The following is a 15,342-nucleotide window of genomic DNA, read 5'->3' as shown; positions in this document are numbered from 1 at the left end:
CCAGATGAAAGGGAGGAGAATAAAATCGCAATGTTCTCAGAACATTCTGTGCTCATAAAATCACCATCATTACAGGAGACCAATAACAGTCTCACAGACAGACGGATGAGAGAGAGACACTCCATTCGTTAGAGAAGAAAGAGAAGACCTTCTGCTCAAAAGGCTGCATTAATCTGATCAAAATACAGTAAAAACCGAAATATTATTAGAATTTAAAACAGCTGATTTCTATGTGAATGTCTGTTGAACTGTAATATATTTCTGTGATCAAAGCTGAATTTTCAGCATCATTACTCCAGTCTTCAGTGTCACATGGTACTTCAAAATCACTGGCCTTAACGACTACAAACCTGTCGCTCTCACGTCTGTGGTCATGAAGTCATTTGAGCGACTGGTCCTGGCCTACCTGAAGGACATCACTGGACCCTTACTGGATCCTCTTCAGTTTGCCTACAGAGCAAACAGGTCTGTGGATGACGTTGTCAATGTGGGACTGCATTACATCCTGCAACACCTCGACAGACCTGGGAATTACGCAAGGATCTTATTTGTGGACTTCAGCTCGGCCTTCAATACCATCATGCCTGACCTTCTCTCAGATAAACTCACACAGCTCTCTGTGCCCACCTCCGTCTGTCAGTGGATCACCAGCTTCCTGACAGACAGGCAGCAGCTAGTGAGGCTGGGTAAACTCACATCCAGCACCAGTGCAGGTGCCCCTCAGGGCTGCGTTCTCTCCCCACTGCTCTTCTCCCTCTACACCAACAACTGCACATCTAAAGACCCCTCTGTCAAGCTCCTGAAGTTTGCAGATGACACCACAGTCATCGGCCTCATTCAGGACGGTGACGAGTCTGCTTACAGACAGGAGGTTAAAGAGCTGGCTGTCTGGTGCAGTCTTAACAACCTGGAGCTCAACACGCTCAAAACTGTGGAGATGATCGTGGACTTCAGGAGGAACCCCACTGCTCTCCCCCTACTCACCATCATGAACAGCACTGTGACTGCAGTGGAGACATTCAGATTCCTGGACAGCACCATCTCTCAGGACCTGAAGTGGGACATTCACATTGACTACCAGCTACCAAAACAGACATCAGAAGACTACAACGGACAGTCAGGACTGCTGAGATGATTATCGGTGCCCCTCTACCCAACCTCCAAGATCTTTATATCTCCAGACCGAGGAAAAGGGCTAAGAAAGTCACTCTGGACCCCTCACACCCAGCTCACTCTCTCTTTGAACTGTTGCCCTCCGGCCAGCGCTACAGATCACTGAGCACCAAAACAGCCAGACACAAGAACAGTTTTTTCCCCCAGGCCATATCCCACCTTAATAACACATAACACACCCCAGTACTGTACATCTGTAAATAATTCATCAAACATTCATCTGTACATACAGTAGGACATATGCACATTCACAGTTTTGTCTATGGACATTTTTTTATTTTTGGTATATATTTTTATTACTGTTGTTATTTATAATTTATTGTCTTTTCTCTTCATTATTAGTGTTTTTTTTTTTATTACCTTATATGTTGCCTGCACTATGTTTGTACTTCTGTACTGGATACCAAGCTCCTGTGCTCCTAACACCAAGACAAATTCCTTGTGCGTGTAAACACACTTGGCAATAAAGCTCTTTCTGATTCTGATTCAGAAATCATTCTAATATGCTGATTTGCTGTTCAAGAAGAGTGCGTGCGTGCGTGCGTGTGCAGGGGAATCCTCCGTGCTGATCATGGATGTTTGGTGATGAACTGTAAAGCGTCTCACACAGAGGATCAATCCCAGATTCTCTGTTACTCATCCATATTCATGAGCATCTCTCTTCTCTTTCATCATCAGGAGCATCTCCTCCGGCTCTGTCTCTTCTCAGGCTGTCGTCTGTCAAGTGTTGCTCTCATGAGGAGCATCAGACAGACAAACTCAATCGGACGGGCCGCTGGGATGCACTTCTGTCTCTGACTCCTCTGAAGTGTGTTCGCAGGAATCATATGTTGCTGATTCAAGAGAACGATTCAGAAATCAAGAGGAGCGTTCACCCAGAAACTAGAGCTCTGTCCTCCTCGTGTCCTGCTTTCTTCTCTGAAACTGAAGGAGACTTTATGAGAACCGTGATCTATTCAATTACAGTTGTAAGGAAAACAGGTCAATTTAGCTCAAAGGCTCATTTATGATTTTATAGGGAATTTGAACAGGATCACTGTTTCATGGCTGAGTCGGCAGCGATTCACTGAACGAGCCGTATAACATCAACTCTGCACTGGATATTAAAATCCAAAATATAGTGAAAACACTATTAATAAGCACAGTAACAAGATCGGCAGTTTAAGACATTAACTTGTAAGCACAAAACACAAGATACTTCTCTTCAATATAAATAAGACTTTATTTATATAAACCTAAGACATAAACTAATCTAACATGAACACACGCATTCACACATTCACACGTTGCAGAAAGAAAGAAAGTGAAGAAAGGATGAGTTTAAGAGAATGAAAATGTGAAATTCCAAGTTTATAGACCTGAATAACCATCAATCACTTATTTAACCCTCGCACTGAGTTTCTCAATGAGGTTAAAATTTATATTAAATACACCAGCTCGGCTAAGATCTGGAGGTTACTTGCTTGCATTGCCTTTGTGTTACAGGGATTCCCTTTTGTTGTTGTCTTTGCAGAAAGGGGGTTTCCCAAGGTTGCTGATTGGTTGGAAGTTCAGTAGTCGTTGAAGTGATGTCTTGGGCGTTGGCTGAGGATGCGGAGTTGGTCTGGTTGAAGTTTTGAGGCGGTCACAGGCTCGAGTTGAACTCGGAGACAAGGCGTGATGGCAAAACTTAAACTGAGAACACGAAACTCGCAACAGAAAAGAAAAGAAACTAAAGCAAAAGAAAGAAAGGATTTAACGAGACTAGGTGGTTTTTCTTCTCATCGTGGTGTTAAGTAGCAGCTGGCTTGCAGGCCAAAGCATGCTCAAAGACCAGCGTCAAAACGCGGTGGAAAAAGGCAAAAGCAAAAAGAGAAGAGAGAATGGTTTGATGGTGTCCTGATTTTTTAAACTCGGCTTTGGGACGCATCCCTACTGGTGTCTTGACCAATTAGATACTGTCTTAGCTCGGGGTATTGCTCTGTTTCTCCTCCCAATACATAAATCTATGATGTTATCTTATCAGTCACATGGTCCGAACTTAACATGCTCTTGCAAAGTATACTTTTGTATGTGATTTCCATAACCAGAATATAATACATTTGACAAATAATTAATTGAAAGAAGTGTTTCAAGCTAGAATTGTCACACACATACATACAAAACATGAATATAAACTAGTGCTGTCAATCGATTAAAAAATTTAATTGCGTTAATCACAGTCATGGACTGTGATTAATCATGATTAATCACATATTTAAAATACTAGGATTTACCTGTAAATGTGTTGAAATAAAGAAATGCATGACAAACTAGTTTAAGGAAGCAGAATCTTTCACACTTCCGCAGGTATGAGACATAATCCTTATCATTCTTTTATCATTATTCTTTTGTTTTTATTCAGCCATTATTAGCCTTTAAACTGGCAATAAAACGTTTACCAAGCCACATCGCTTCAATCCCAGCATACATTTACCCAACTATTATCAGAAGTGTTTCTAAATAAATACAACAAAACATTTTCTTGCGACCTTACGTGAAGTATTATGACAAAATGCATTATAAAGAAGAATTGGACCTGTTCTGCAGCTGCATTAGAGCTAACATTAGCATCATGCTATATAAGACAATTATGAGATTAATAGTCTTTTACTCAGAACTCACTTCAAACCACCATCGAGTGTTTGTAATAACTTCCTTTTACGATCACGTGTGGAATTTGGTCGTTTACTGTTGTTAAAATATGCTATTTATAGCCTTTTATATCGCTGCACAAATTAGCATAGATGTACACATTCACATACAAATATCCTATCGTAATCGAGTGTTTATTATATTATATAATCTATAGTGGCTGTTGTCATGTTTGTTTCTGCTGTGTAAAAGCCTTAACATGTATGATCTGCTGAAACTCAGGTTGTTTGTGATGTTACAACCGCCTCTCTGTTCTTAAGTTGCCAGGGATACATTCCAAGTATAATACACATTAGTAAAAGGATCTATTTTAATTTTAATTTGTCTATATATACTTTGGGCGGCCGCAGTACATTATAAAAGTAGCCCAAAAAACCACAACCCACGGCTCTGTAATTTTTCCCGCAAGTGTATTTTTAAAATTGCCCACTTGTGCCATTACCCTGGCAACACTGGTTCGCTGTACCCTCATCACATAATGATAGATAACCTTCTGCGCTGAGATGACGGGAAGAAGTTAGTATAAGGGGTCAAACTTTGTAAAATGGTTAATTTGCGTTAAAAAAATATTAACGCGTTAAAATTTTTTAAATAATCGCATGCGTTAACGTGTTAACGTTGACACCCCTAATATAAACCCTTAAGCTATTCAATAGTTATTAAAAAGACATACACAATAAGTGATTAGAACATGATAGTCACATGTGTGGGTTATATACATAATATGGAGTTATGCATAGAAATGATTAGTTGCTCCTAAGTCCTTTTAAGATAATTTTGGTGCATCTACACATAGAAGACAGTTTCTGTGCCATTCTGAGAACATAAGGACATGTTCTGTGAAGACCAAAGAGGTTAAAAGGTCTCCTAAGGAATTTCAGTCTCAGTCTTTGTCTTCTAGGTGGGGGAAACCAATCTAAGAAAGTCTGTAGCTTGTGATTTCTATCACAGACATGGGATGGTCACGCAGTGCATCTCTTTGACCATTAATCTTGGTTATTTGCCCCAAATTTGACAATATCCTTCCTGAGTTGGAATTGTCAATAAGTGTTCTTTTGTTTGAATGCTGTGAGCTGTTCAAAGCTGCTAGTTGGTGAACTTGCTTCAGACTAGTGGCGCCAGGATCTGGACAGATTTATGACATTGCCTTGTGGTCCTGTTTGTGGAATTCGGCCCCTCATGTTCTGATCGAATCTTAAATTGTCTGATTCACTCTCTGATACCCTACACAGTGAAATCAGACTGAATCGCTTCAGCTTCCAGAAGCGATTCATAACAGTCATCCATATGGCTCTGTACTATTCAAGTCTTCTGAAGCCATTCACTGAAAACCTGCTGTAGCTCAGCATGGCGTCTTTATGAAGTAGTGTATGCCAATTAATGAGTCATTTTGGTTGAGGTTTTCAATGAATCAATTGATCTGCTTCACAAACCTGCTCCATTTACAAATTGGACTCGCTCCAGATGCAATGAATAACGGTCCACTGGAGGTGAATATTATATAACGCTATCATATGACTCGAAAAAAAACCCTGAAAAGCTTCAGTCCATGTTCATTTTTTATTGTATTAAAACAGTAACTAGCACAATATCTTCTTTTTTTCTACAGAAGAAAGAAAGTCATACAGGTTTGAAGGACACAAGGGAGCATCAATGATTTTTGGGTGAACTGTCCCTTTAAGAGTGAATCGTTTTGATTCATTAGCATTTAACAGTCACTGGCGAGTTTTCCATGATAAACGAGGAAACTGGCAGAGAATGAGACGTCTCTCCTCATCTGTGTCCCTCTTGCACATTTGCCTTGGACAGATGGGACAATTAGTTTTTTTTTAGGTGATTTACTTAAGCTAGGACACTTCCAAGATGCTTCTGTACCAAAACATATACAATATATTACAATATTCCTGCCATAGAAAGATGTGGTTCCAAATACAGCATGATTCATTCAGGTATAAAACAAGTGACTCTTTGAGTTACTGAAGCATTTGTTCATAAGACTTATTTATTCGAGAACATCCATTTAGGTTCCATTTGGTTGATTCTGCTGTGTTTGTGACTAGCAGTTGTGTCGTCATTTTTACTTGAGGACACTTGAACTTTCTCTGAGGCTTGATGGAGATCTGGGCTGATGAAGGGTTATTGCAGGCTGTTGTGTGTTTCTGTAGGCATGTGAGTGTGTGTAAATCAGCTCTGCAGCTCCCTTCTAAAGCGGCATCATACGTGTCTGATCTAGAACTCAACATGCACAGTGTGTTTGATGACGTTCACATTAAGGCAGCGTTATTATTTTATTCCTACAGATTCATCAACCTTGAATTTGTGTAGAGTAATAAAGAGAGAACTGTATTTTGCTGTAACGGTCACACACACACACACACATAAACACGTGCATAAACACACGCTCAACAGCAGCGGTGTCATATTAGTCTTCGGTGTGCGGCTGTTTTGCTCACCGAGGGGTAAAATTGAAAAGTTGTCTTAGTTGTTGAACAAACAGCAGACGGTCGTTGTGTCCAGCGGAGCTCAGAGACGTAACCATCTCTCAAACACACACACTACTCTTCAGCAGACGTGGGCGGTTAAACACACTTCACCAGAAGAGATTGCATTACTGCACGTGTTTCATTGAGTCCATTAGCTCACGCTAACACACCGTCATCAACTGTATGTGCTCACGAACACGCGATGACGTCAAATAAAACTATTCATATTACTGATGTATGAATGGGTTTGTGGGTGTTTTGGAAATATATTTGTTGAAAAGCTGTTTTAAGAAATGTGTCTTGATTTTTTAATAGAAGCTTATTTCATGAATAACGTCTTCAATTTAGATCCGTTATGCTGCTTGGCGTGCTTGTGCTTCTAGAATATTATTCAGTTTCGTGATTTGTGAAACGGATCACTTACACTCCTTCTTAAACCAGTTTGGCAAATTCAGAGGAACCAAATTGAATCAAAAGATTCATTGTCTAACTGCATATCACTGTGACCGATCAGCAAAGATTGTCGCAAATGTAGCGAAAGGCTCTCGACAAATGTATCTTTTTATTTTTTAAATAAAATTCAATAAAATTTTTATCCTTGAGTAAAGAACATTTACCCAAAACTGTACTTAAGTACAGTAACAAAGTATTTGTACTTTGATACTATACATCACTGTATATAAACTCAGTATTGTGACATTAACTTACAATTTGGAATTGTGATATATAATCTCAGTATTGCAATATATAACCTCAGTATTGTGATATATTAGAAACTTCGAATTGTGACACACTTGGATTTGCAATGCACTATAAACTTAGAATTGCAATATACAAAATTTGAATTGTGAGCTATCAACTCGCAATTGTGTGGAAAAAAGTACAAATTACCTTTTATTTTTAATTCTATGGCAAAAATGGGCTTCGTAGTTTTTTTGTTTGTTTGTTTGTTTTTTGAACTCAGATGTTCAAGCAAATTTTAACAAAGCTAAAATATAAATCAACAAAATGTAAAATGTAAATCAAAGTGAATGTAATAATGTTCAGGTGGATAATATCAGTCAATGATTCAGTAACTGTGAGAACTTCAACACACACACACACACACCACTGACACCGGGACAAACGCGTTACATGATGGATTCTGAAAGACATCTGACACTGATGACTTTTTAATGAGCTTATCTCATTAAAGTTAAAGACAAAGATACAAACACCCACAGAGGGAGCGAAAGATGAAACGTGGGAATGGAGAAATGAAGAAAAGAGAAAATGAAGCAGGTGCATTTGCGACACGAGGAGGCGGAGCAGAATGCAGCGTTACCGCGGCAACAAGCAATTAAACCCTCCTTCAGAGAGCGAATGGCGCATGTGAAGAGCTTGACCCTCAGCGAGAGGCTGCATAAACCAAAACACACACACACACACACACACGTGTCCAAAGCCACAGAGCAGAAGAGATGAGACAGAAAGAGAAGAGTGCATGATGTGTCTTCATCAGGGTCTTTGGCTTTTATTCCAGTAAAAACGTCTTATAAACAACATACAGTGCTTAAGAAGCAGCAATGCTCAGACCTGCTTCTAGAGAATACACCTTGAAATAAGTTTTTCATTCACTTTTTACCCCATTAGTAAATAGTTTATTTTTTGTAAATTTTGTTAGATTTACACTTGAAACAAGAAATAAATATTCGCCACTAGACATATTCAACATACCGATCAAAAAAAAGTTTTATTAGTTTGTGCAGCTTTGCTTCACTTCAGTAAATTATTCCGTTTCTAAATGATGTTAGATTTACACAGTCTTCGAGTCAAATGATCTACAGTACATCAGCACATGTTCTCTGAGAACAAGACTCGTTATTTCATACAGTTTTGTTTCTCTGGAGGAAATGATCTGGTTTTCTGGATGCATTAGGAATATGATCCCGGTGTCAGAAGGTCGTGGTGTGTCTCAGCTCGAGCACGTTTAGCTGATCTGTGTTCATCATGCTTGTGTGACCACATATTCAGAGCTTTGATACAAGTTTGCATATATATAAACATATATATTGTTTTATATGTGTTGTTTTACCGTATTGTATTACCGTATATATTGTTTTATTGGAGCGAAACAGATATACTGTATACATGTGTATATATACGTACACAAATAAAGGACACATATGTATGTGCAACAGAGATAAACATATAGAAGATTGTCATTTTCAGAGGCACAACAGAAAGAGAGATGAGTCGGAGATGATTCGTCTCGCACTGAAAGAGAGAATGAAAGAGAGATATGGAGCATTTTATGAGTTTTCTCTAAACGCTGAAACACCGATCAATCAAACTGTCAGCAGCAGTTTACACTCCTTCTTAAAGAAAGAAACTCTGTCATTTAAATGCATCAGCGTGTCTCTTAGGTGGGTGTGTTTGTGTGTGTGTGTGTGTGTGTGTGTGTGTGAGTGTGCACGTTTTTGTGACAAATCAGGACATAGATGTGTATAATAACAAGGGTATGACAGGTATTACAAGGTGAAGGTGACTTTTCAGGACATTACTCCATGTCCCCACTTTTCAAAACGCTTATAAATCACACAGAATGGAGTGTATTGAGAATCTGAAATAGCAGACAGTCTCCTGTAAGGGGTAGGTTTAGGTGTAGGGTTGGTGTAGGACAATAGCACATACAGTAAGTACAGTATGAAAACCATTACGCCTATGGAGAGTCCCCACTTTTCACAAAAACAAACGTGTGTGTGTGATCTGATCTGACCTCTGTGTTCACTGCAGACTGTGTTCCAGTGATTATAAGAGACAGACTGAGGTTTTAGTTTAGAGCTGGTGTAACTGTAGATGGTTTGTGTTTGCTGTGTTAGAAGTGAAGCAGCACCAGTGGAATTAGTGATTGTCTTAGCTGATTTCAGCTGCATCTAAAGGAAGAGAGACGGAAAATACAGAAAGAAGGTTCTGATTTTCAGACCAGTTCTGAATGGCAAACCGAGTGCGTCTGCAGACAGAGTGAAGGTCATCTGTGGGCTGTACAGAGGAAGACTAGCGGAGGCTGAAGCTCTAGAACACACAGGCAGAGTTCAGAGTGACAGACGGATAGGAGGCTTTAACAGAGCGACCCGATCAGTCTGTGTGTATATATATATATACTCCTTATACTGCTGAGGTTTCATTGACGTGTCCTGAATTTACATTTTCAATGAATATTTTATTACTTTCTTGAATGAAGTTACCATCATTTGGCAACATTCCTTATTTCTCACAAATACTGATGTGTACATGCACGTTGAGTTTCTGTCTGAATGTGCTTTACTGACATGACAAATAATTGCACATTTATTTATTTTTACCAAGCATCTGTATTTTAGCTGCGTCCAGAAGAAAAAATTAAAAATTAAAAAATTGTTTAATAGTTGCTAAACAAACAACATACTTAAAGCCACAGACTCTGTAATTGCTGTTTTTATACGTGCAGTGTAAGTGCTATCCCCAGTTTAATTGGTATTATTTGTGTGTGTGTGTGTGTGTGTGTGTTTGTGTGTGTGTGTGAGAGAGAGAGAGAGAGAGTTGGAATTGCTTCAGGCATTGTCTGTATTTCTAACATTTTTATTTATTTATTTTTGGTAAGGACGGATTTGTGAGTGTGTGTGTGTGTGTGTGTGTGTGGTTTAGATGTGCTCTACATCTTAAGGAAACACTCCAGGGCAAATTAATTAAGAAAACTGAAACAAATCACTAAAGCATTAAAATATTTGCAGGATTCTCAGATTCAGCGGCAGGACAACACAATCCAGTAAGCTTTTACAAAGCCTCAGAAGAGCTGAACCTGAATTAAGCCAAACATTAAAACATTAATGCGCTGCTGTGGTTTAGCGGTTAAAGATCTGGGCTGATTTCCAAAAGGTTGTAGGTCTGAACTCTATAAATTCTTCTGAAACGCTGTTTTGCACCCTTGAGCGCAGCGCTCGACCCCGGGTTTCTCCAGGAGGAACGAACCTGCGGGAAAGCGTAATGTAAGTCACTCCGGATGAAAGCTTCTGGAAATGAATAAATGTACATGCCGTTACTCAGAGCTTTCTGCTGCAGACTTCGGTTCTTCTGCTCTTCTCATGAGGATTGTTAGATTTGCAGAAAGCACTCATGAATACGGGATTCCCGTCTTTCTGAAGCCAAACATGACGTGTCCTGATATGTCGTCGAGTCATGAAAAATACAGCAGCGGAAACTTAAGAAAACCCCTTTATTCTGGAGAAGAGCGCGTCTCCCTAGAGAGCGTCTGCGGTCGGTGCGGTTGGGAATAAGAGTTTCGCTCTGAGCCTTACTCTCGCAAGTATTCAGCATGGTTAGAACAAATTACTGCAAAACCAATAAAAATCAAGCTAAATTGTGAATATGAATTGTACTTAATCCACAAAGCAATGTGGGAGTTTAAGTTCTTTCATTTACTTGACACAAACCCTCTTAGAATAAATAAAGTTTATTTAAACACATTCTGCAGTGAAAAGACAAACACGCCAACGTTTGCATAGCAGGAATTTTCCGGTGCGATGCTGCGCTCAATAACACCGCTGCACATCGTGCAGGGAGCGAGCGTGTTGATGTGCCGTCATACTGTATGTGACCCAGTCATAAGCAGCACAGCTATATTTGAAGAAATAGCCAACAATACATTGTATGGGTCAAAATTATCCATTTTCTTTCATGCCAAAAATCATTAGGATATTAAGTAAAGATCATGTTCCATGAAGATATTTTGTAAATGTCTTACCGTAAATATATCAAAACTCATTTTTGATTAGTAATATGCATTGCTAAGAACTTCATTTGAACAACTTTAAAGGAGATTTTCTCAATATTTAGATTTTTTTGCACCCTCAGATTCCAGATTTTCAAACAGTTGTATCTCAGACAAATATTGTCCAACAAACCATACATCAATGGAAAGCGCATTTATTCAGATGATGTATGCATTTAAATTTCAAAAGATGGACCCTTATGACTGGTTTTGTGGTCCAGGGACAGATTTGGTGAAAATGCTCATGTTCTTTCTCCATCTCTGCAGGGAAAGAAGAATCGGTGGCCACCTTCAAAGGGAACGAGTTCTTCTGTTACGATCTGTCCATGACTCCCATCCAGAGCAGCACGGATGAGATCACGCTGTCCTTCCGAACGCTCCAGCGCAACGGCCTGATGCTGCACACCGGGAAATCTGCAGACTACGTCAACCTGTCGCTGAAGAGCGGCGCCGTCTGGCTCGTCATCAACCTGGGCTCCGGCGCCTTCGAGGCGCTCGTGGAGCCGGTGAACGGGAAGTTTAACGACAACGCTTGGCACGATGTTAAAGTCACGCGAAACCTGCGACAGGTAAGACTGAGCGCTCGCTCCTTCAAAGCGTTTGCGTGGAGATTGATCACTAACAGATGCGCTGGACGTTGGGAATCGCTGTGGAAAGGGCTTGATCGCACATCATTGGCTGGAAACGTTGATTAAGCGACGGCCTGCGACCCACAGTGCTTCCCAATGCCTGCAGTGGGATTCCTGACAGGTCTGGGAGCAGCGGTGTGTGTTTTCTTGTTAGACCTGATCCAGAACGATACAGACCCATGCCTCCTGCTTCAGCACCTCATTATGTGCACCTTAACTTAATGTTCTGTTCAGAGAAGGGTTGTCTGTCTGAAATTGACTCCGACCTAATGAAGTCGGCAGTCCTTAGGGGACGAGAGCACTGGTCTTGTTCTACAGGCTGAAATCAAGGATTTAATGATCAGACCTGATTGGACTTTACATGTCCGCATTGACAAAGAACAGAAACAGGTATTAACAGAACAAATAACAGAACGCGATATGGAGAACCGCATACAACACGATGGCATCGTTTATTAAAGGAGCTTCATTACGAGCGCAAACTGATGGAGCGCACACAGTCCCGACTCTGATGACTCAGCGAGACGCTTCATTCGCACGCACATAATAAATGTTCATGGACGGAAACACAAACGAGCTTCACATACTGTATACATATAGGTGATTCTTCAGCTATGCCCACTTTTGTCCTTGTAAACTGCATATCTTCCTCTAAATACAATCTTAAAATCATATTTTCACATTTTCTGCATACTTGCACCAAATTACAGCTGGATTGGAAATAGTACACAATAAAAATAGTGATATTTACCTTGATTTCTTTCTCTTTTTTTATCTTGATCTCTTCTCTGACACCTCTCTTAAACTAGCTTTAGAAAAATAAATATTTTAATAGGTCAGATGGAAATGATGCTAGTTTTATAATTGATGTAAAGATTTATTGTCTAATTTAATGTTTAATGTTTAATGTACAACTTTATTGTCCACCTGAGTGGAAAATTGTCTTTGGCTCACCAACACAACAAGATTAATAACAACATACAAATAGAATAAAATCACAATAACTAGTCACGTTACACACACAACACAGAGAAAAAATGGATGCAATTCAAGCCTTACACACTGCTTAATTAAAAAGTTGCTGAATTAATGATTCTAATTGCATACTGGAACAGTTGTTTTCTATGCTGTGACATGGTGTATTATGTCGGAGGTGGTTTATTTCTGTATTGTTTTATTGTTTTACTTGTTTAAAGCACTTTGGTCAGTTTTAGTTGTTTTATTGGTGCCATGTAAATAAAAAAAAAAATTAAAAAAAGCATTATTTATTTTTCAATAAATATTGAAGTGCTTGATCCTAGTTTAAATAAAATACATACTTTTTTAATAGTTGATATCTTACTGATGATTTTTTATAGTGTAAGATTACAAATCTGGGTTTGGAGTGAGTAAAACAATAAAATTAGTCAATAGTTGAAGGAAAAACATTTTTAAATTGATCTTCATATGAAATGAATTGAAATCAACCACTGGGACGTAAATGTGTGCATAGCTGAAGAAACATCCTTACGCTCTTGGTTTCTTTCCACGCGTCTGACACACACACACACACACACACACACACACACACACACACACACACACACACACACAGATTGAATAAAAGTGAAGAATGGTTCAATACGGCTCCTGTAATTGGCAGTTGCAGATAGCGGCGCGGAGATGCGATCGATTTCACTTACAGTCCTCGCTCATTCTGCCTCTGCTCTGGTAATTGTAATTGGAACGAATGTCTTGTCACCCGTAATAAGAGCGATTGTAATTGGCTGCTGTGGCATGAGGGTGTGTCCGCTGTAATAATGCCTATTGCTATTGGCTGATAGTGTGAATCCAGCGGGGAAACAAAAGGGAAAATCTTTTGTCCGCCACTGAATTCAATTACACACTCGAGTCTTTATTCTTCTCAGAGAACAAACGAGGGATGCTTGGGTTCAGAATCACTCTTATAAAAACAGCTTAACCAGCTTTGTTGGTTTATGCTGGTTTAGCTACCCAAAACTCCTTCAAAGTCAACAAACCGAGACCAGCGGACCTCCTCAGGCTGCCTTTCAGGGGATTTAATGGAGGATTTGAGCCGAACGCACCATCAGACAGCAGACAATACATTCATACATGACGATGCAGATTAATGACTGAGGTTTTGAGAGTCACGTTTAATTCTAGACGTCTTAATGAGAAAGTAAAGATGCACAGGATTTGTGCAAGGAATTCTGGGATAGCAAATATCATCAGCTCAGTGAAAAAGCATATGGAAGTCATTAGAAAGACCCACCATGATAAAAACAAAAGTGTGTGTGTGTGTGTGTGTGTGTCAGAGGTGGCTGGTTTATTGATCTGATTCAGACATACACTGACCTCACATTTACTCAAAGCTGTACTTCAGATAATCAATAGAGAAACTGTGACATTCACAAACACAGAGGAGGAATTCTCCTCTAAAGCACGTGTGTGTGTGTGTGTGTGTGTGTGTGTGTGTTTGTTCTGTGTGTAATATATAACAGTCAGAATGAGGGAAATAAATAAATGAAAATGAATGTAATAAATAATTAAATGCAAGGCTGCAGCACAACATCACCACCAAGTGGTGAGCAGTGAGAGCGTGCAGATGTTTCTCCACTTCCTGTCCTTAGATTCGAGATGCTGGGCAGATATTAAGGTACTTTTGATAATTAAATCAATAATGAAAATCTTTGATTAAAAAATAGGCCATTCTAATATAAGCTGACTGTTCTACTCAGCGTTTATTGTGTATTTGAATGTTTAGCAGCGTTAGGATGAACTGAAGTCATGTGCAAAAAATAAATGTCCCTGCTCAGTATTTCTGACTTGTTTTCCAGTACAAATACCTAAACATTCTTAAGTCAAGACACATTTACTGGAGAAGTGAAATGACTGATGTTGAAGGAAGTGAGTTTATGCTTCAAATGAGAACAAATATCTGCCTATGGGGTCAGAAAAATCATCTTAATTCAAAGGGAAAACAAGATTCTGACCCCAGTGGCAAATATTTTTACTTGTTAATCATAAACTCGCTTCATTTTGATACATTTTTCAGAAAACAAGACTTCATATCTTCAGTCATTTTGCATCTCAAATAAATCATCTTGATTTATTAATGTTTATATATATATATATATGTGTGTGTGTACTGCAAAACAAGACAGAAATTCTCAGAAGTCGTGGATCAGATCAGCTTGAGACTGATGTATGGACATTTCTGTGGGTTTTGATGATAAACACACCATCGTCAGATGGAGCTGCTGTATTTGATTGCAGCCGTTCTTCTCTTAACGGATGCTGTATGTGTCCGGTAACTATCTGAGGTTCGATTCTTGCTGCCGTTTCTTGGAAGAGGTCGTGACATTTTCTCCTCAGCGTTTCTATTATAAACTCACAGGCAGCCGTTACTGAGAATCAACATAACGTCGATATTCCAGTGCAGGTGAGAGCGAAACGCATGTCAGAATACAGACCTGAGACCTGATCTTAGAACACCACAAACCAGCACTCTCTCTGTGTGCGTGTGTGTGTGTGTGTGTGTGTGTGTGTGCGTGCGTGTGTGCGTGTGTGTGTGCGTGCGTGCGTGCAAGCACGT

The 15,342-nt window shown here is 39.5% G+C and overlaps 1 protein-coding gene across 9 annotated transcripts in view; it reads left to right on the top strand.

The window, feature by feature from the left end:
* Positions 1 to 15,342, top strand: part of nrxn2b (neurexin 2b) — a 476,055-nt gene that overhangs the window by 228,967 nt on the left and 231,746 nt on the right. For 8 of the 9 annotated variants that reach the window (XM_058781462.1, XM_058781464.1, XM_058781461.1 and 5 more), the window contains one exon: positions 11,386 to 11,687. In XM_058781462.1, coding sequence (XP_058637445.1) covers positions 11,386 to 11,687 — 302 coding nt within the window. Of the gene's footprint in view, positions 1 to 11,385; positions 11,688 to 15,155; positions 15,190 to 15,342 lie in introns of those variants that run through there. The other variant, XM_058781465.1, reaches the window with a different exon arrangement.

This window comes from Onychostoma macrolepis, chromosome 07 (assembly GCF_012432095.1).
Source record: "Onychostoma macrolepis isolate SWU-2019 chromosome 07, ASM1243209v1, whole genome shotgun sequence".
NCBI lineage: Eukaryota > Metazoa > Chordata > Actinopteri > Cypriniformes > Cyprinidae > Onychostoma > Onychostoma macrolepis.
The sequence above is the reverse complement of the archived record's forward strand: the minus strand, read 5'-3'. Positions and strand labels throughout refer to the sequence as shown.